This window comes from Scyliorhinus torazame, chromosome 29 (genome assembly GCF_047496885.1).
Source record: "Scyliorhinus torazame isolate Kashiwa2021f chromosome 29, sScyTor2.1, whole genome shotgun sequence".
NCBI lineage: Eukaryota > Metazoa > Chordata > Chondrichthyes > Carcharhiniformes > Scyliorhinidae > Scyliorhinus > Scyliorhinus torazame.
In genome coordinates, this window is record NC_092735.1 from 36,501,660 (window position 1) to 36,524,301 (window position 22,642).

The 22,642-nt window shown below is 50.9% G+C and overlaps 1 protein-coding gene across 10 annotated transcripts in view; it reads right to left on the reverse strand.

Annotated features, from left to right (window-relative positions):
• The window catches only part of LOC140404059 (trinucleotide repeat-containing gene 6B protein-like), a 235,842-nt gene that overhangs the window by 125,596 nt on the left and 87,604 nt on the right, over positions 1-22,642 (reverse strand). Inside the window, exons 1-2 of one of the 10 annotated variants that reach the window (XM_072492424.1) lie at positions 11,371-11,578; positions 10,913-11,027 (exon numbers count right to left, since the gene is read on the reverse strand). The exons of 7 other annotated variants lie outside the window; for them this stretch is intronic. Coding sequence is in view for 1 of the 3 variants with exons in the window: in XM_072492422.1 (XP_072348523.1) it covers positions 11,371-11,375 (5 nt within the window). In the remaining 2 variants the exon portion in view is untranslated. Of the gene's footprint in view, positions 1-10,912; positions 11,028-11,370; positions 11,579-22,642 lie in introns of those variants that run through there. 2 more of the 10 variants (XM_072492426.1, XM_072492422.1) reach the window with 2 other exon arrangements.

Genomic DNA, 22,642 nt, shown 5'->3' on the forward strand with positions numbered 1-22,642 from the left:
ACACTTGCCATCGGGACCTCATACAACAGCCTGACCCACCTGACAAACCTCTCCCCAAACCCAAACCTCTTCAGTACCTCCCAGGTACCCCCACTCTCCCCTATCGAAGGCTTTCTCAGCGTCCATCACCATCACAATCTCCGACTCCCCCTCCCTCGCCGGCATCATGATAACATTCAGAAGCCTCCGCACATTCACGTTCAACTGCCTCCCCTTCACGAACCCAGTCTGGTCTTCATGGATAACCTGCGGCACCCAATCCTCAACCCTCGTGGCTAAGACCTTCGCCAGCACCTTGGCATCTACGTTTAGCAACAAAATCGGCCTGTAAGACCCACACTGCAGGGGATCCTTGTCCCGCTTCAGGATCAAGGAATTCATTGCCCGGGACATCGTCGGGGGCAATGCCCCCCCCACCCTCCTTTGCCTCATTAAAGGTCCTAACTAGCAACGGGCCCAACAGGTCCATATATTTTTTATAGAATTTGACCGGGAAACCATCCGGCCCTGGTGCCTTCCCCGCCTGCATGCTTCCTATCCCTTTGGTCAGCTCCTCCAGCCCAATTGGGGCCCCCAATCCCGCCACCAGTCCCTCCTCCACCTTCGGAAACCTCAATTGGTCCAGAAAGCGGCCCGGCCCATCCCTCCCTCCTCCAGTGGGGGCTCAGACTGATACAATTCCTCATAGAAGTCCCTGAAGACCCCATTGATGCCATCCCCACTCCGCACCACACTCACTCCCCCGTCCTTAACTCCCCCGATCTCCCAAGCTGCGTCCCGCTTCCGAAGCTGATGCGCCAGCAACCGGCTTGCCTTTTCCGCATACTCGTAAATAGCCCCCTGGGCCTTCCTCCACTGCACCTCTGCCTTCCTGGTGGTCACCAGGTCGAATTCGGCCTGGAGGCTGCGCCTCTTCCTCAACAGTCCTTCCTCAGGCACCTCCGCATACCTCCTGTCTACCCTCACCATCTCCCCCACCAGCCTCTCCCTCTGCTCCCTCCTCGTACCAGCCTCCCTGAACAGGCGCCGGAATGTGGCGACTAGGGGCTTTTCACAGTAACTTCATTTGCAGCCTTCTTGTGACAATAAGCAATATTCATTCATTCTTTGTGGGCCCTAATGGAGATCAGCTCCCCACCTAACCACCGCCTTCAGCACCTCCCATACCATCCCCACTCGGACCTCCCCGTTATCGTTGGCCTCCAGGTACCCCTCTATGCTTCCTCGGACCCGCTCATTCACCTCCTCGTCCACCAACAGCCCCACCTCCAAACGCCACAATGGGTGCTGGTCCCTCTCCTCCCACAGCTCTAAGTCCACCCAATGCGGGGCGTGATCCGAAATGGCTATCGCCGAGTACTCAGTATCCTCTACTCTAGTCATCTACTTTTATGATATATTTAATTTACAATACAAAATTAAACGCACTTGAAAGTTAAATCACAAAATAAGGAAAACTTTGCAATAAACAAAGATGCTGTTTTACCTGGCATAGCATGGGAGCTTATAGCAAAACATGCAATCAAAGGGTACATGAAACCAATTAAAATAATGCTACTTTTATAACCATCCTCCCTCGTTGAACATATTATAAAGTACGAAGTCTTACAACACCAGGTTAAAGTCCAACAGGTTTGTTTCAAACACTAGCTTTCGGAGCAATGCTCCTTCCTCAGGTGAATGAAGAGGTATGTTCCAGAAACATATATATAGACAAATTCAAAGATGCAAGACAATGTTTAGAATGCGAGCATTTGCAGTTAATTAAGCGGATTACAGATCCAGAGATAAGGGTAACCCCAGGTTAAAGAGGTGTGAATTGTGTCAAGCCAGGATAGTTGGTAGGATTTTGCAAGCCCAGGCCAGATGGTGGGGGATGAATGTAATGTAACATGAATCCCAGGTCCCGGTTGAGGCCGCACTCATGTGTGCGGAACTTGGCTATAAGTTTCTGCTCGGCGATGCTGCGTTGTCGCGCGTCCTGAAGGCCACCTTGGAGAACGCTTACCCGGAGATCAGAGGCTGAATGCCCTTGACTGCTGAAGTGTTCCCCGACCGGAAGGGAACATTCCTGCCTGGTCCGTTCAGTCGTTGTCGCAGCGTCTGCATGGTCTCGCCAATGTACCACGCTTCGGGACATCCTTTCCTGCAGCGTATGAGGTCGACAACGTTGGCCGAGTCGCACGAGTACTCGTGCGACTCGGCCAACAAACGGACATCGAAACAAACCTGTTGGACTTTAACCTGGTGTTGGAAGGCTTCATACTGTGCTCACTCCAGACCAACGCCGGCCTCTCCACATCATATTATAAAGTGATCATGGATCACTTGATCCCGTGTGTTTGCTAGTCACACGGTAGCACAGTGGTTAGCAGTGTTGTTTCACAGCGCCAGGGTCCAGGGTTTAATTCCCGAGGTAGGGGATTTTCACAATAACTTAATTGCAGTGTTAATGTAAGCCTACTTGTGACAATAATAAAAATTATTATTGTAATCAGTTTTATCATAAAGACTGCAATAAAACTCACTCTCACAACTCTGGTTCCAATACGTCTGCTCATTTCCAACAGTCAAGGAAATAGTTCTTGGACCCTAAACTAAGGATTATTCTTGATAATTGAGCACCCGAGTGAGATTAAATTAAGGTAGCCAGTTAAGGCAGTGTACCATGCCAGAAAACTATTTAAGTTTGAAGTTGCTTATTCAGCAGAACTTCTTGTTTACCTGCAAAGCATATAGTCCAAAAGCACTGTACCAAAGGTGGGCAAGAGCTGAGCCACAGAAGACAAGCAGAAACTAAAAATAAAGGCAGGTGATCATTTATTTACGCAGCGAGTTATGAGAATCTGGAATGTGCAATTGCCCATCCTGGTGGAAGCGGATTCGAAGTATCTTGCAAAAGACAACTGGATATATACTTGGCAGGGTAAACGTTTCAGGACTATTGGGAATGAGCGGGGATTGGAACTAATTCGATAGCTGTTTCAGAGATGATCAGCTGTGTTATGGGCCAGGGTTTAGAGAACCCCAAAGTGTATCATGGAGTTTACCTGACCCACAACTTATAATAGATTGTGGTAAGGGGAGCACACGGCCCACTCTACAGGTGTGGTACAGCAGAAACGGAAAAAGTATTTTTTAAAGCAAAACAATGTTTATTCTATGAACTCAAGTTAACCTTTTTAAAACATAGTGAACATCTTAGCGACCATTAATTCAAATACAACCCCCAAAGACTATAACAATAAGTAATCCTTTGAGCTTTCCTTTTAACATCCATAAGACTTAAAAACATAACTTTTAACAGAAACACATCAGGTTAAAGTTTGTATTCTAAAGACTGTAATTCGATCCTTTGGTGATTTAAAACTAATAACTGCTCTCAGTAGTGACTTTAACCTGATGTGTTTCTGTTAAAGGTTATGTTTTTAAGTCTTATGGATGTTCATAGAATTCTATCCAGCTCTGAAAACGATGCTAAAACACACCCAAACAGCCAAAAACGAAAGTAAAAAGCTGAGAGACAGCCCAGCTCCACCCACTCATTGACATCACTGCAGTAATAAACACCCATTTCTTAAAGGTACTCTCACTACAGATATTTATATACACACCCATTTATAAACACCCATTTCTTAAAGGTACTCTCACTTGACAGCTGAAAGGCCTCTTTCTGTGTTATATGATTCTATGAAGAGGCCGGGAAAATCATAAAAGCTGCAATGGCTCTCTGATATGTAAATGCTGATGTCATTTCAGCTTTGATCACTGAACTTAGCTAGGACTCAAGTCAGCTTTGGTATTGTCTGGCAAGGGATGGCTAGAGAAATAAACAACAGTTTCTGCTGCTGTCCACTGTCAGTGTGCACGTCTATGGACTTCAGGGTGCAGGCCTGGGCTCAGCTGTGATGCCCCCATGGTATAATGAACCATAAGCACACTACCTTGTCTCTTACTTGCAGAATAATGACGCCAGAGAAGTACAATAAACACTCCTGGAATCAAGTCACAACCTTAAGAGTCAATTTTGTAGGGTCGACAATTGCTAACTTGCAACCTAGTCAGGTTACTACACTGTTCTGTCCATCAGCTGTGTCAAAATAGTATGAGCATGGTCCTTATACAAATCTACTGACAACAACGTCTACGTCTAGAAAGCTGGAAAATGGAGATTGGCTAGCAGACCATTTGGCTAGGTCTTCACAAGCTGCAAGCCACAACATGATGAAACAGGGACCACTCAACATCAAAGGAACAATATATAAATTAAGCTTTTCTAATCATTATTTTATTTAACTGATAAATCGAACATTAGATATTAGATTTCTCCATCAACCATTTGGCACAACCATATACAATTCTTTTCTCTTTCGTTTCAGATTCCAGCAACCGCAGTAATTTGCTTTTATCCATATACAATTCTTTATCAGCTCACAGATATCAATGATTATATATCACATTAAAATAATTTGAAAATGTTCTGCTCATCTACACAGCGATGGCCATCTGAGGAAAGCCTAATATTCTTCTTTTCCACCCAGGCAAGGTGTAACATAGCTACATACACAGTACAGATCCTTATTATTTGTTGATGTTCTTCCCAAGTTCCTTCATTCCAATGTTTTGCTTGCATCTTCTGCACCATTATAGTTTCTCTTCATGAAGCTGCTCAGCAAGTTTCAGAGTAACTTTATGTTGTGGGCTCACACACATAAGGAACTGGGTGAAGACTGTCCACACTCATTCACTTGGGTTCCTTCTCAACAGGAAGAGGAAGAGATTTAATTCCAGCACAGGTCCCAGAGATGCAAGCACAGCAGGTTAGCCAATGCCAGCCAATCCACATTTAACATACCACATTAATACATGTATATTCCCATTCTGAAAATCTGCACCGAGAAAAGCTCCCGCCCGTTATTAATTTTTGTTATGATCACACAAACTGAGGAGTGTTTTCGTGGAAAAATATTCTTTTGCTCAAGGCAATTTCAAGCTCCAGGTTTCTCACTCAGAACAACCAGATCTGAATATGAATCAGATGTGCAGCTGTATACAGCACTAAACAGATTAGAGACCAATCACCCCCCTGCTTGGCCTTTTAGCTTCACTGAACTGCTTCTCAATGGGGCAATTTTTCTTCAGGTCTAAAGGCAGGTTAGCCTATGCCAAGAGTAAATCACAATGTGACCAAATGTCCCCAATTGCTTTTTTTCAGCACAAAACCATCACACACAAGCTTCTTTCCCAATCCCTCCATCTTGGGAATGAAATGCTCACCCGGCCTGCTTAGCTGAGAACAACGTCCACCCTCCACAACCTAAATCACCATTAGCAGAACAAGCTTGGTTTCAGATAGTTCCAGCAGGCCCCCTGTTAACAGTGCTGTTTCATTTTCTCACGATACATCGATGCACCTGCTGTCCTTGCTTTCATACTAATCAACTTAATGGAACAGTGGCAGCGGCGAGGATCAGGTAATACAGGGCCACATAGCCAGCAGCACAGGGTGCAGATTCAGCTTAGAGAATGCCAACAAGGCACAGAAAAATTGCCACTGGTCTCCAACAGCCATATCAAGATTGACGCCCACTCCCAAAGGATAAATCAACTTCCAGATGCTAAGATTCAGAGGTTGGATTTGAGATACGAATCTTGGGGGTTCAATACTTCTTTGAAAATGGCCATCAAAAACAAGCAGTTGCAGCATGGGGTCTCAATCAGGATTCAAGTATACGGTACCAAAGTCTCGGATTTTGTCAAGAACAAGCAACTGACAACTGCAAATGCAAAGTTTCACGCATGCCATAAACTGCAGGTTTTGAAATGCATGAAAATCCTGCAGCCCTGTAAAAAGTAGAGTACATAGCCGTGACTTGGATCTAACATGTTCCATGCACATAATTCAGTCAAAGCCACTTCACCTCATCACCTCAACCGCTTACCAAAAAAATCTAGATCTCTCCCACATGATTCCACTTGAAAATGAATCACATGTTATTCTGTGTTTTATATACAACCTACTGATACCATTAACAAAGCTGAGCATTTGTGAACAAACTCTTTCACTCTTGGTGGTGCCTTACGCTAGGTTTTATCCTTCATACTGAAATTCTGAATTTTAAAAAACAGCCTGGAATTAATTCCCCTATCCCAAATCCGACCCGATTCCTTACAGAATGTCAGCAACACAAAACTATTCTCAAATTTAGGCACCATGGTGTCATAGTGGGTAGCACTGCTGCCTCCCAGCTCCAGGGACCCGGGTTCAATTCCGACCTCAGGTGACTGTCTGTGTGAAGTTTGCACTTTCTCCCCCCCCCGCCCCCGTGGCTGCGTGGGTTTCCTCCGGGTGCTCCGGTTTCCTCCCACAGTCCAAAGATGTGCAGGTTAGGTGGATTAGCCATGATAAATTGCCCTTCATGTCCAAAAGGTTAGGTGAGGTTACTGAGTTACAGGGAGAGGATGGAGGCGTGGGCTTAGGAAGGGTGCTCTTTCCAAGGGTGACTCGATGGGCCAAATGGCCTCCTTCTGCACCGTAGGGATTTTATGGAATACCTTTTTGGAAAAAAAACAGAAAATACATATTCGGCAGAATAATTAACATTTATCAACCAGCCAATAATTGTAAAGCAGTGGCCCTACAATGGGGGTAACATTCCCCCCTATCATTGCCCAACCTCGCAAACCTGCTCACCTCCCTCCACAGAGATCACTTTTTACATTATTGCAAACAGCCCTGAAGGGGCTGTTTAGCACAGGGCTAAATCGCGGGCTTTGAAAGCAGACCAAGGCAGGCCAGCAGCACAGTTCATTTCCCGTAACAGCCTCCCCGAACAGGCGCCGGAATGTGGTGACTAGGGGCTTTTCAAAGTAACTTCATTTGAAGCCTACTTGTGACAATAAGCGATTTTCATTTTCATTTCAACTACTGCCTGAAGAGACAAAGCACCAGGCAGCTTAGAGTGCCTCACAGACCCACATACTTGAACATATGACCTCTCGATTCCAAGACAACTGCTTTTATCAGACCACTTGCAGCATTGATCCCTCCACCGGGCCTCCAAAGGTAAGTAGCAAAAATGAGATATCATACATTATGCCAGGACCTAGAAAAATGCGAGCACACGCACGTCAGGGGGAGTGCGAGCACACGCACGTCAGGGGGAGTGCGAGCACACGCACGTCAGGGGGAGTGCGAGCACACGCACGTCAGGGGGAGTGCGAGCACACGCACGTCAGGGGGAGTGCGAGCACACGCACGTCAGGGGGAGTGCGAGCACACGCACGTCAGGGGGAGTGCGAGCACACGCACGTCAGGGGGAGTGCGAGCACACGCACGTCAGGGGGAGTGCGAGCACACGCACGTCAGGGGGAGTGCGAGCACACGCACGTCAGGGGGAGTGCGAGCACACGCACGTCAGGGGGAGTGCGAGCACACGCACGTCAGGGGGAGTGCGAGCACACGCACGTCAGGGGGAGTGCGAGCACACGCACGTCAGGGGGAGTGCGAGCACACGCACGTCAGGGGGGGTGCGAGCACACGCACGTCAGGGGGGGTGCGAGCACACGCACGTCAGGGGGGGTGCGAGCACACGCACGTCAGGGGGGGTGCGAGCACACGCACGTCAGGGGGGGTGCGAGCACACGCACGTCAGGGGGGGTGCGAGCACACGCACGTCAGGGGGGGTGCGAGCACACGCACGTCAGGGGGGGTGCGAGCACACGCACGTCAGGGGGGGTGCGAGCACACGCACGTCAGGGGGGGTGCGAGCACACGCACGTCAGGGGGGGTGCGAGCACACGCACGTCAGGGGGGGTGCGAGCACACGCACGTCAGGGGGGGTGCGAGCACACGCACGTCAGGGGGGGTGCGAGCACACGCACGTCAGGGGGGGTGCGAGCACACGCACGTCAGGGGGGGTGCGAGCACACGCACGTCAGGGGGGGTGCGAGCACACGCACGTCAGGGGGGGCGCGAGCACACGCACGTCAGGGGGGGCGCGAGCACACGCACGTCAGGGGGGGCGCGAGCACACGCACGTCAGGGGGGGGCGCGAGCACACGCACGTCAGGGGGGAGTGCGAGCACACGCACGTCAGGGGGAGTGCGAGCACACGCACGTCAGGGGGAGTGCCAGCACACGCACGTCAGGGGGAGTGCCAGCACACGCACGTCAGGGGGAGTGCCAGCACACGCACGTCAGGGGGAGTGCCAGCACACGCACGTCAGGGGGAGTGCCAGCACACGCACGTCAGGGGGAGTGCCAGCACACGCATGTCAGGGGGAGTGCCAGCACACGCATGTCAGGGGGAGTGCCAGCACACGCATGTCAGGGGGAGTGCCAGCACACGCATGTCGGGGGAGTGCCAGCACACGCATGTCGGGGGGGAGTGCCAGCACACGCATGTCGGGGGGAGTGCCAGCACACGCATGTCGGGGGAGTGCCAGCACACGCATGTCGGGGGGGTGGCAGCACACGCATGTCAGGGGGGAGTGGCAGCACACGCATGTCAGGGGGAGTGGCAGCACGCGCATGTCGGGGGAGTGGCAGCACACGCGTCGGAGATCGCGGCAGCACACGCGTCGGAGATCGCGAGCACACACGTCGGGGGAGCGCGAGCACACACGTGTCAGGGGAGCGCGAGCACACACGTGTCAGGGGAGCGCGAGCACACACGTGTCGGGGAGCGCGAGCACACACGTGTCAGGGGAGCGCGAGCACACACGTGTCAGGGGAGCGCGAGCACACGCGTGTCAGGGGAGCGCGAGCACACGCGTGTCAGGGGAGCGCGAGCACACGCGTGTCAGGGGAGCGCGAGCACACGCGTGTCAGGGGAGCGCGAGCACACGCGTGTCAGGGGAGCACGAGCACACGCGTGTCAGGGGAGCGCGAGCACACACGTGTCAGGGGAGCGCGAGCACACACATGTCAGGGGGAGCGTGAGCACACGCATGTCGGGGAGCGCGAGCGCACGCATGTCGGGGAGCGCGAGCGCACGCATGTCGTGGAGCGCGAGCGCACGCATGTCGTGGAGCGCGAGCGCACGCATGTCAGGGGGAGCGCGAGCGCACGCATGTCGGGGGGAGCGCGAGCGCACGCATGTCAGGGGGCGTGCGAGCGCACGCATGCCAGGGGGACTGCGAGCGCACGCATGCCAGGGGGACTGCGAGCGCACGCATGCCAGGGGGACTGCGAGCGCACGCATGCCAGGGGGACTGCGAGCGCACGCATGCCAGGGGGACTGCGAGCGCACGCATGCCAGGGGGACTGCGAGCGCACGCATGCCAGGGGGACTGCGAGCGCACGCATGCCAGGGGGACTGCGAGCGCACGCATGCCAGGGGGACTGCGAGCGCACGCATGCCAGGGGGACTGCGAGCGCACGCATGCCAGGGGGACTGCGAGCGCACGCATGCCAGGGGGACTGCGAGCGCACGCATGCCAGGGGGACTGCGAGCGCACGCATGCCAGGGGGACTGCGAGCGCACGCATGCCAGGGGGACTGCGAGCGCACGCATGCCAGGGGGACTGCGAGCGCACGCATGCCAGGGGGACTGCGAGCGCACGCATGCCAGGGGGACTGCGAGCGCACGCATGCCAGGGGGACTGCGAGCGCACGCATGCCAGGGGGCCTGCGAGCGCACGCATGCCAGGGGGCCTGCGAGCGCACGCATGCCAGGGGGCCTGCGAGCGCACGCATGCCAGGGGCGTGCGAGCGCACGCATGCCAGGGGCGTGCGAGCGCACGCATGCCAGGGGGCGTGCAAACGCACGCATGCCAGGGGGCGTGCGCCAGGGGGCGTGCGAGCGCACGCATGCCAGGGGGCGTGCGAGCGCACTCATGCCAGGGGGCGTGCGAGCTCAAGCATGCCAGGGGGCGTGCGAGCGCAAGCATGCCAGGGAGCGTGCGAGCGCACGCATGCCAGGGGGCGTGCGAGCGCACGCATGCCAGGGGGCGCGCGAGCGCACGCATGCCAGGGGAGTGCGAGCGCACGCATGCCAGGGGAGTGCGAGCGCACGCATTTCAGGGGGAGTGCGAGCACACGCATTTCAGGTGGAGTGCGAGCACACGCATGTCAGGGGGAGTGCGAGCACACGCATGTCAGGGGGAGTGCGAGCACACGCATGCCAGGGGGCGTGCGAGCACACACATGCCAGGGGGAGCACGAGCACACATGCCAGGGGGAGTGCGAGCACACGCATGCCAGGGGGAGTGAGAGCACACGCATGCCGGGGGAGTGCGAGCACACGCATGCCAGGGGGAGTGTGAGCACACGCATGCCAGGGGGAGTGCGAGCACACGCACATCAGAGGGAGTGCGAGCACACGCACGTCAGAGGGAGTGCGAGCACACACGTCAGAGGGAGTGCGAGCACACACGTCAGAGGGAGTGCAAGCACACGCATGTCAGAGGGAGTGTGAGCACACGCATGTCAGAGGGAGCGTGAGCACATACATTGAGCACACACACATTTCAAAGGGACACTTACATAGCAGCAGTTACAGGAAGATGAACTCCACAGTGAACTTAATTATTTGCACAAAGAATTAAGTGTCTGCCAACCATGCTCACAGCTATGGGTTTCTGCCGAGCAGCCGGTGAAGCAGGCTAGCAGTTCCTAGGCCCAGTAGCTGGCTAATCAGTTGTAATTTTTTTTTTTTTTTTTTTTTTAAACTAAAAATTGTAGCTGGTGGCTTCACTCAAAATAAAAAACGCAAATACAAGAACATAAAATAGAACAGATTTAACATTTTTTAAAAAAATGTTAGCTATTAACAGCTTTGCACCGTTGATTTCCAACAATCCTCTTGTAATTACAATCAGCTAGGCTTCCCCGCAGTGCTATAAATAAGTTTAACCAGTTACTTGGCAGTTTATATATGAATTCCAATTGGTTAGAAATCGCCCTTACCCGTCAAAGGAAAAAACCTCTCTTCATAGTCAAATGACGGTTGCAAGGACAATCCTCCCTTTGCTGTCTCACCATTTAATTGAAGAACTGATAAACCACACCAGGGAGCAAACTCCTTTGAAAAAAAAAACTTGGTATTCACTGATCTGTCACACAAGACTTAATCGCAATGAAAATGCACCAGTGGCTAATTTGCAGCATGGCTGCATTTCGTTAAATCTTTAATCTTGTTGACTTTTGCAAAGGAAGAGCATCTTTAAAGTTTAAAGCCACCATCTTTTCTCCCCTCCCATCCGTTTGCATAAAATGGCTGTGGCCTTTTTAAGCTTGGTTCCAGGTTGCAACCCCTTGCAGCCAGACAGTCTAAACAGTTTTCTGGGGGGGGGGGGGGGGGGGAGAGAAAGAGCTTTTTTTTAAAAAAAACACCCAGCCCACACAAACAAGAATCAACCACAAACCTCATAAAGTGCAGCTGTGCAAGGATCCAGCAAGTTGAGGCATTTGAGGCAAAAACAAAAGGAGAAAATTAAAGCAAAAAAAATATCTGATTCCTTTTTCTTTTTTTAAAAAAAAGCTAACGTTCAAAAGCCAGTAGAGACTGTGGCGGCCATTTTGGCAGGAACTTAGGAGCCAGCTTCTGTGGGAAGCTTTTATTTGTGACCTTCAGCGAGAGGCTGTCATGTGATCTATTGCCCATCAATCAAGCGAGGAAGCTTAGCTCCACCTTCCCTGAAAGCAGAGGCACTCCAATTGGTAGGTTGCATGTTCTAACATGCAGTACGACTCTGTAAAGTTAATCCCTCTGCCTACAGCACTAGAGCACTCTGCAACTTAGCAACCTTGTTAACTCTTAAAATGCCTTGCTTCAAGTTCTTTTCCACTTGACATCCGGAAGAGCAGCACCATTCTCTCTGTTCCTTTCAGCCTGCAGTGCTGGCTGAACTTTCCCCATTGTCTGTTCACTGCAAGATGTGAATTACCAGCATCAGCACTGTTATTGTTCTGGTCACAATCTGCTGTTCATCCAGGAGTTTCCTGGGGACTCTAGTGTTGGAGCCCCTTCCACCAGCATTTCAGAATGTGAGGGAAAGCCTCGTTTGTAAATCTCTAAAGGCCTGAGCTTTCTTCCTTCGGTGCAATCCGAATGCTACACCCAAAACTGAGCCCATTTTGCTGATGTCAGGTTACACCCCAATCTCATTAAAATGGGAACAAGACAGCCAAAACAATGTTGAGTTCACGTCAGTATATTTCTTCTTTCATGTCATAATATTAAAAGTTGCATCTCATTTAACAATTATTCATATACATCAGGTCCAGTGTTTTTGTCACCCTGCAGCCTTCCGACTGGTGAGATGATGGGTTGCACCTTGATGATCCACTTTGTGTTCAGTGCGGTGGCTCAGAACCACAACCTGACATGGAGTCTCTGTCGCACTTGCAGCAGATAAAGGCAGTGGACTGGGAAGGTGCAGGATTCGCTGGCCCCAGTCTTCTCCGTTTTGCCTCACTCGGTGTCCCACAGAACAGTCAGCTTCTAGCAGGGCAGGGTATCGGTGGATTTTGCCCAGTTGTCTGCATTAATGTCTGCTATCTTCAGATCTTGCTAGGTGTTCTTGTAGCAGGGATATGGATGTCCAGCAGGTCATCATCCATAGCCACCTCACCGTACTGAAGGTCTTTAGGTATATGGCAGTCACCCATCTGATGTATGGGACTGAGCCATCACAAAGCTTACTGGCCTAATAATGATTGTAAACTGATGGAATTAGTTTACTTCAGAGTTGGTGACCTTGTCCCTTCAAGAGATGCATCTGAGACAGCAAAGGTGGAAACTATTCTGCCTTTTCTCCTGTAGTAAACATTGTCCAGGCCTTACCACTACAGGCGAGTGCACAAAAGACACAGGCAGTTTAGAATTTTCCATTAGATTGCTGAGGCTCCACACTGAATATTAAGCATCTGATTTCAGGGTAGCTTTACAATTTTTAATGGGACTTATACTTTACATTCAAAGAAACAGAAAATCCAGAGGTCTCACAGAGGAGGTCGCACTGAGGATCATTTTAAAGAAAAACACCCAAAATTGAGATTAGAAAGACCAGAAAAATAATTTTTTGTTTCCTGTTATCCCTGAAAATCTGGAAGCAATGCTGAAACAGACCATCGCCACATGCAAGACAAACTTATTTGGAGGATACTTGCATATATTAGGGCAAGGACCATAAAACCAATAGGAATAGGAGCAGAAGTGGACCATTCAGCCCATTGAGCCTACTCCGCCATTCAATGAAAACCTGACTAACTTGATCCTGACTGATTTAATAATCCTCAACCCCACTTTCCCCGCTTTATCCCCATAACCCTCGATTCCCTTACTGATTAAAAATCTGCCTTGAACATACCTAATGACCCAATCATAGAATAACAGTGCAGAAGAGGCCCTTTGGCCCTGCACCGACACATGGAAAAACAGCTGACCTGTCTACCTAATCCCATTTGCCAGCACTTGGCCTGTGGCCTTGAATGTTATGACTTGCCAAATGCTCATCCAGGTATTTCTTAAAGGATGTGAGGCAACCCACCTCTGCCACTCTCCCAGATAATGCATTCCAGACCATCACCACCTCTGGGTAAAATAGCCTTTCCTCAAATCCTCCCTAAACCTCCTGCCCTTCACCTTGAACTGCTGTTCCCTCGTAACTGACCCTTCAACTAATGGGAACAGCTGTTCCCTATCCACCCCGTCCATGCCCCTCATAATCTTGTACACCTCGATCAGGTTGCCCCTCGGTCTTCTCTGCTCCAGCGAAAACAACCTAGGCCTATCCAACCTCTCTTCATAACTTTAACGTTCAACATCTGGGTGAATCACCTCTGCACCCCCTCCAGTGCAATCACATCCTTCCTATAATGTGGCGACCAGAATGGCGCACAGTGCTCCAGCTGTGGCCTCACCAAAGTTCTATACAACTCCAACATGACCTCCCTGCTTTTGTAAACTATGCCTCAATTGATGAAGGCAAGTGTCCCATATACCTTTTTCACCACCCTATTAACCTGTCCTTCTGCCTTCAGAGATCTATGGACAAACACACCATGGTCCCTTTCTTCCTCAGAACTTCCCAGTGTCAGGCCATTCATTGAATACTTCCTTGTCACATTATTCCTTCCACAGTGTATCACCTCACACTTTTCAGGGTTAAATTCAATCTGCCACTTTTCTGCCCATATCTTCCTGTAACGCAACACACTCAACTTCACTGTTAACCACCCGGCCAATCTTTGTGTCATCTGCAAACTTGCTGATCCTACCCCCCACATAGTCATCTATGTCATTTATATAAATGACAAACAATAGGGGACCCAGCACAGACCCCTGTGGTGCGCCACTGGACATTGGCTTCCAGTCACTAAAGCAGCCGTCTATCATCGCCCTCTGTCGCCTACAGCTAAAGCAATTTTGAATCCACCTTATCAAATTACCCTGTATCTCATGTGCATTTGCCTTCTTTATAAGTCTCCCATGCAGGACCTTGTCAAAGGCTTTGCTGAAATCCATGTAAATTACATCAACTGCACTACCCTCATCTACACACCTGGTCGCATGTTCAAAAAATTCAGTCAAATTTGTTAAGCATGACCTCCCTCTCACAAAGCCATGCTGACTATTCCTGATCAAACCTTGCCTCTCCAAGTGGAGAAAGATTCTCTCCTTCAGAACTTATAATAAATAATAATCTTTATTGTCAAAGTAGGCTTACATTAACACTGCAGTGGACTTCCGGGTGCGGCGATGACCAGCTAAGTCGCACGTTTCGGCAGCTCCCGATGGAACGGACTTTTGGGCTCTTGATAGGAGCCCCAACGGCAATTTTAACGGCAAAAAACACTGTGCTGTAATCCAGAAGGGAATCCCCCTGGACATGGATGGAAAAAAGAGAGGAAGGTGGCCAGATTGCGGTGGATCCTCTAGAGCAGCGGCCAGGAAGGCAGGCACAAAGCAAGATGGCGTCGGAAGGAGGCAGTTTAATATGGGGCCCTGACCAACAAGAGTTCCTGCGGTGTTGCGTGGAAGAACTCAAAAAGGAGATGAAGAAGGAGCTGTTGGCCCCAATATTACAAGCGATTGAGGGGCTAAAGGAGGAGCAAAAGACCCAGGAACAGGAGCTTCGGGTCGTGAAGGCGAAGGCTGCTGAGAATGAGGACGACATACAGGGCCTGGTGGTGAAAACGGAGATGCACGAGGTACAACACAAAAGGTGTGTGGAAAGGCTGGAGGTGCTGGAGAATAATGCGAGGAGGAAGAATTTAAGGATTCTTGGTCTTCCCGAAGGTGTAGAAGGGGCGGACGTCGGGGCATATGTGAGCACGATGCTGCACTCGTTAATGGGATTGGAGGCCCCGACGGGTCCGCTGGAGGTGGAGGGAGCCTATCGAGTTATGGCGCGAAGACCGAGGGCTGGAGAAATTCCTCGAGCCATAGTGGTGAGATTTCTCCGATATAAGGACAGAGAGATGGACCTCAGATGGGCAAAGAAAACTCGGAGCAGTAGGTGGGAGAACGCGGTGTTCCGCGTATATCAAGATTGGAGTGCGGAGGTGGCGAGAAGGAGGGCAAGCTTTAATCGGGCCAAGGCGGTGCTGCACAAACGAAAGATTAAATTTGGAATGCTGCAACCGGCAAGACAGTGGGTCACACATCAAGGGAAACACCACTACTTCGAAACGGCAGATGAGGCGTGGACATTTATTGTCGAGGAGAAACTGGAGTGAGCAGGCCATAAAAAGAACGTTTGGGACAAAGTGAGGGGGTGAATATGTGGGATGAAGGGGGGAAAAGAGGGAAGAAATGACTTCCCAAGTTGTTAATCCTGCGACCCTGTAACTTTTCTCTCTTCCCCATGTCGTGGGGGAGGGAGGATGAGGAGCTGAGGGCGCCGGCCATTGGGGGCGGGGCCAAAAGGGAAGCGCGGGCTTTGTTCCCGCGCTATGGTAATCACGGCGGGAACAGGGAAGCAGGAAGGAGGGGGCCTTGCACAGTGTGAGCCGAGGTCACGGGGGGGAAGCCGAGGTCGGCCAGAGTTTGCTGACTTCTGGGAGCAACATGGGGGGTGCAATTACGCTAATTTGGGATCTAGAGGGGGGGGGGGTTAACTGGGTTGCTGCTGCTGGGGAGAAGGGGGAGCTGGTATGGGGGGGGGGGGTGGTCGGGGCGGGGGGGCGTCGCTTGGGGGAGATATGGCTACGTGGGAACCGGGTGAGGAGCTGGATTGGAAAAGGAGATGGCTAGTCGTCAAGGGGGGGGGGGGGTAAAAAGCCCCCCAACCCGGTTGATCACGTGGAATGTGAGAGGGCTGAATGGGCCGATTAAGAGGGCACGGGTACTCGCACACCTAAAGAAACTTAAGGCAGATGTGGTTATGCTTCAGGAGACGCATCTGAAGCTGATAGACCAGGTCAGACTACGCAAAGGATGGGTGGGGCAGGTGTTTCATTCGGGGCTAGACGCAAAAAACAGGGGGGTGGCCATACTAGTGGGGAAGCGGGTAATGTTTGAGGCAAAGACTATAGTGGCGGATAGTGGGGGCAGATACGTGATGGTGAGTGGTAAATTGCAAGGGGAGACGGTGGTATTAGTGAACGTGTATGCCCCGAACTGGGTTGATGCCAACTTTATGAGGCGTATGTTAGGACGAATCCCGGACCTAGAAGTGGGGAAGTTGATAATGGGAGGAGATTTTAATACGGTGCTGGACCCAGGGCTGGACAGATCGAGGTCCAGGACCGGAAGGAGGCCGGCTGCAGCTAGGGTGCTTAAGGACTTTATGGAGCAGATGGGAGGAGTAGACCCCTGGAGATTTAGTAGACCTAGGAGTAAGGAGTTTTTGTTTTTCTCCTATGTCCACAAAGTTTATTCACGGATAGACTTTTTTGTTCTGGGAAGGGCACTGATCCCAAAGGTGACGGGGACGGAGTACACGGCTATAGCCATTTCGGATCATGCTCCACATTGGGTGGACCTGGAGGTAGGGGAAGAAAAACAACAGCGTCCACCCTGGAGAATGGACATGTGATTATTGGCAGATGAGGGGGTGTGCTTAAGGGTGAGGGGGTGTATTGAAAGGTACTTGCAACTCAATGATAATGGGGAGGTACAGGTGGGAGTGGTCTGGGAGGCGCTGAAGGCAGTGGTTAGAGGAGAGCTGATATCTATTAGGGCACATAAAGGAAAGCAGGAGGGTAGGGAAAGGGAGCGGTTGTTGAAAGAACTTCTGAGGGTGGACAGACAATATGCGGAGGCACCGGAGGAGGGACTGTACAGGGAAACGCAAAGGCTACATGTAGAATTTGACTTGTTGACTACGGGTAATGCAGAGGCACAATGGAGTAAGGCACAGGGTGTACAGTACGAATATGGGGAGAAGGCGAGTAGGTTGCTGGCCCACCAACTGAGGAAAAGGGGAGCAGCGAGGGAGATAGGGGGGGTGAGAGATGAGGAGGGAGAGATGGAGCGGGGAGCGGAGAGAGTGAATGGAGTGTTCAAGGCATTTTACGAAAGATTATATGAAGCTCAGCCCCCGGATAGGAAGGAGAGAATGATGTGCTTTCTGGATCAGCTGGAATTTCCCAAGGTGGAGGAGCAGGAGAGGGTGGGACTGGGAGCACAGATTGAGACGGAGGAAGTGGTGAAAGGGATTGGGAGTATGCAGGCGGGGAAGGCCCCGGGACCAGACGGATTCCCAGTTGAATTCTATAGGAAATATCTGGACTTGCTGGCCCCGCTACTGATGAGAACCTTTAATGAGGCGAGGGAAAGGGGGCAGTTGCCCCCGACTATGTCAGAGGCAACGATATCGCTCCTCCTAAAGAAGGAAAAAGACCCGCTGCAATGCGGGGCCTACATGCCCATTTCCCTCCTGAATGTGGATGCTAAGATTCTGGCCAAGGTAATGGCAATGAGGATAGTGGATTGTGTCCGGGGGGTGGTTCATGAGGACCAAACTGGGTTTGTGAAGGGGAGACAGCTGAATACAAATATACGGAGGCTGCTAGGGGTAATGATGATACCCCCACCAGAGGGGGAAGCGGAGATAGTGGTGGCGATGGATGCCGAGAAAGCATTTGATAGAGTGAAGTGGGATTATTTGTGGGAGGTGCTGAGGAGATTTGGTTTTGGGGATGGGTATATCAGGTGGGTACAGTTGCTGTATAGGGCCCCGATGGCAGGCGTGGTCACGAATGGACGGGGGTCTGACTATTTTCGGCTCCATAGAGGGACGAGGCAGGGATGTCCTCTGTCCCCGTTATTGTTTGCACTGGCGATTGAACCCCTGGCCATAGCATTGAGGGGTTCCAGGAAGTGAAGGGGAGTACTCGGGGGGGGGAGAAGAACACCGGGTATCTCTGTATGCGGATGATTTGTTGCTATATGTGGCGGACCCGGCGGAGGGGATGCCAGAGATAATGCGGATACTTGGGGAGTTTGGGGATTTTTCAGGGTACAAACTGAACATGGGGAAAAGTGAGTTGTTTGTGGTGCAGCCAGGGGAGCAGAGCAGAGAGATAGAGGATTTACCGTTGAGGAAGGTAACAAGGGACTTCCGGTACTTGGGGATCCAGATAGCCAAGAATTGGGGTACATTACACAGGCTTAACTTAACGCGGTTGGTGGAACAGATGGAGGAGGACTTTAAGAGATGGGACACGGTGTCCCTGTCATTGGCAGGTAGGGTGCAGGCGGTTAAAATGGTGGACCTCCCGAGATTCCTTTTTGTGTTTCAGTGCCTCCCGGTGGTGATCACGAAGGCTTTTTTCAAAAGAATCGAGAAGAGTATTATGAGTTTTGTGTGGGCTGGGAAGACCCCGAGAGTGAGGAGGGGATTCTTGCAGCGTAGTAGGGACAGGGGGGGGCTGGCACTACCGAGCCTAAGTGAGTACTACTGGGCCGCCAATGTTTCAATGGTGTGTAAGTGGATGGGAGAAGGGGAGGGAGCGGCGTGGAAGAGATTGGAGAGGCGTCCTGCAGGGGGACTAGCCTACAAGCAATGGTGACGGCGCCGTTGCCGTTCTCACCAAAGAAATACACCACAAGCCCGGTGGTGGTGGCTACATTGAAAATTTGGGGGCAGTGGAGACGGCATAGGGGAAGGACGGGAGCTTCGGTGCGGTCCCCGATAAGAAACAATCATAGGTTCGTTCCAGGGAGAATGGATGGGGGATTTGGAGCATGGCAAAGAGCTGGGGTAGTACAACTGAGAGATCTGTTTGTAGATGGGACATTTGCGAGTCTGGGAGCGCTGACGGAAAAATATGGGTTGCCCCAAGGGAATGCATTTCAGTACATGCAATTGAGGGCTTTTGCGAGGCAACAGGTGAGGGAATTCCCACAGCTCCCGACGCAGGAGGTGCAGGATAGAGTGATCTCAGAGACATGGGTGGGGGATGGTAAGGTGTCGGACATATACAGGGAAATGAGGGGGAGATCATGGTGGATGAGCTGAAAGGGAAGTGGGAAGGGGAGCTGGGGGAGGAGATTGAGGAGGGGCTGTGGGCTGATGCCCTACGTAGGGTAAACTCATCGTCCTCGTGTGCCAGGCTAAGCCTGATACAATTTAAGGTGTTACACAGGGCGCATATGACTGGAGCACGGCTCAGTAAATTTTTTGGGGTAGAGGATAGGTGTGCGAGATGCTCGAGAGACCCAGCGAATTACACTCACATGTTCTGGTCATGCCCGGCACTACAGGGGTTCTGGGTGGGGGTGGCAAAGGTGCTTTCGAAGGTGGTGGGGGTCCGGGTCGAACCAAGCTGGGGGTTGGCTATATTTGGGGTTGCAGAAGAGCCGGGAGTGCAGGAGGCGAGAGAGGCTGACGTGTTGGCCTTTGCGTCCCTAGTAGCCCGGCGCAGCATATTGTTAATGTGGAAGGAAGCCAAACCCCCAGGTGTGGAGACCTGGATAAACGACATGGCAGGGTTTATAAAGTTAGAACGGATTAAGTTTGTGTTAAGGGGTTCGGCTCAGGGGTTCACCAGGCGGTGGCAACCGTTCGTCGATTACCTCACAGAAAAATAGAGGGAATGGAAAAGAAGTAGACAACAGCAGCAACCCAGGGGGGAGGGGGGGGGGGGGGGGGAGAGAGAGGAGGAATCGAACGGACTCTCAGAGATGTTATTGTATATGTATAATATGTATAGGTAGTTGTTATAGGTAATTGTATATTGGATTGTTGGATTGTATTTTTGGAGAGTATTTATTTTGACAAGGCAGTTGCCATTCAGTTTTGTTTTTGTTTATATATTATTTATTTATTTGTTTGTTTAAAACTGGCCACTGTTATTTATATTGCTTTATTGTTGTGTAAAAGAAACACTACATGTTTGGCCAAAAATCTTGAATAAAAAATATTTTTTAAAAAAACACTGCAGTGTGCACTACTGTGAAAATCCCCTAGTCGCCATATTCCGGCGCCTCTTCGGGTACACAGAGGAAGAATTTAGAATGTCCAATTCACCCAACAGCACGTCTTTCGGGAGGAAACCGGAGCACCCGGAGGAAACCCACGCAGTGACCCAAGCCAAGAATCGAACCTGGGACCCTGGAGCTGTGAACCAACAGTGCCACCCACTGTGCTATCATGTGGTATTTCTCCAATAGTTTCCCTACCAGTATTGTGAGACTCACTGGTCTGTAGTTGCCTGGTTTAGCTCTACGACCTTTCTTAAATAGTGGGACCACCTCCCCCGGTGCCAGAGAGGAATTAAAAATTTGGATCAGAGTCCCTGCTATCTCCTCCCTCACCTCCCACAGCATCCTGGGACACAATTCATCCGGACCTGGAGATTTGTCCACTTTTAAGCTTGCCAACACCTCCCATACCTTGTCACTCCCAATGACAATTTGCTCAAGAACCTGACAGTCTCTCTCTCCTCAAGTTCCATCTCTACTTCCTCATTCTCTTGGGTGAATGTAGATGTGAAGTATTTGTTCAACACACTACCAATGTCCTCTGGCTCCACCCACAGATTTCCCCCTTGGTCCCTAATCGACACTACGCTTTCCCTCTTCAACCTCTACAGCCCACTGTGGTAAAGAATTCCACAAATTCACTACCTTCCGAGAGAAGAAATTCCTCATCTCGGTTTTAAATGGGCGATGCCTTATTCTGAGATTATGCTCTCTGGCCCTAAACTCCTACAAAGGGAAACTACCTCTCAGCATCTACACTGTCAAGCTTCCCGAGAATCCTATATGCTGAAATAAGGTCACCTCTCATTCTTCTAAACTCCAATGAGCGCAGGGCCAACCTACTCATCCTCTCCTCATAATAAAATCGTTCCATACCCAGGATCAACCTAGCGAACCTTCTCTGGATTGCCTCCAATGCCGGTCTATCTATAAGGAGACCAAACTGTTCACAGTTCTAGGTGTGGTCTAACTAGTGCCCTGTATAGTTTTATCGGCACTTCTCTATTTTTATACTCCATTCCCTTTGAAATAAACGCCAATATTAATTTGCCTTCCCAACCTGAACTTGAATACTAGCTTTTTGTGATTTATGCATGAGGACCCCTCAAATCCCTCTGTGCTGCAGTTTTCCACAGCCTTTCTCCATTTAAATACAGCTCCTTTATTCTTCCTATCAAAGTCCATAACTTTTTTTTAAAAATATGTTTATTAAGAATTTAACAAAATTTTCAACCATACAAACAAACCCCCCCCACCCCGTAACAAAAAAGAAAGAAAGCTTGCATAGCAAGACAATCGGCATACAAAATGATCAGGGGGTTGGATAGGGTGGACAGTGAGAGCCTTCTCCCGCGGATGGATATGGCTGGCACGAGGGGACATAACTTTAAACTGAGGGGTAATAGATATAGGACAGAGGTCAGAGGTAGGTTCTTTACGCAAAGAGTAGTGAGGCCGTGGAATGCCCTACCTGCTACAGTAGTGAACTCGCCAACATTGAGGGCATTTAAAAGTTTATTGGATAAACATATGGATGATAATGGCATAGTGTAGGTTAGATGGCTTTTGTTTCGGTGCAACATCGTGGGCCGAAGGGCCTGTACTGCGCTGTATCGTTCTATGTTCTATGTAAGACATGAACATGGCAAGTCAATATGGTACAGAACTTTGTACATTGGATTCCTCCCGTACATATCAGTTTTTTGGATCATTCATGTATTTTCTTGCTCAAATGCCCCCCAGAACCCCCCCCCCCCCGCTTCCACCTCCCTCCCCCTCCCCCCCTGGGTTGCTGCTGCTGTTGTCCGACCTTCATTTAACGCTCCGCAAGATAGTCTAGGAACGGTTGCCACCGCCTGCAGAACCCCTGCGCAGACCCTCTCAAGGCAAACTTTATCCTCTCCAACTTGATAAACCCTGCCATATCATTTATCCAGGCTTCCACGCTGGGGGGCATCGCCTCTTTCCACATTAACAAGATCCTTCGCCGGGCTACTAGGGACGCAAAGGCCAGAATGCCGGCCTCTTTCGCCTCCTGCACTCCCGGCTCGTCCGCTACTCCAAATAGTACTAGCCCCCAGCTTGGCTTGACCCGGACTTTCACCACCTTAGATACTGTTCTCGCAGCTCCCCTCCAGAACCCCTCCAGTGCCGGGCATGACCAAAACATATGGACATGGTTCGCCGGGCTTCCTGAGCACCTCCCACATCTGTCCTCCACCCCAAAGAACCTGCTCAGCCTCGCCCCCGTCATATGCGCT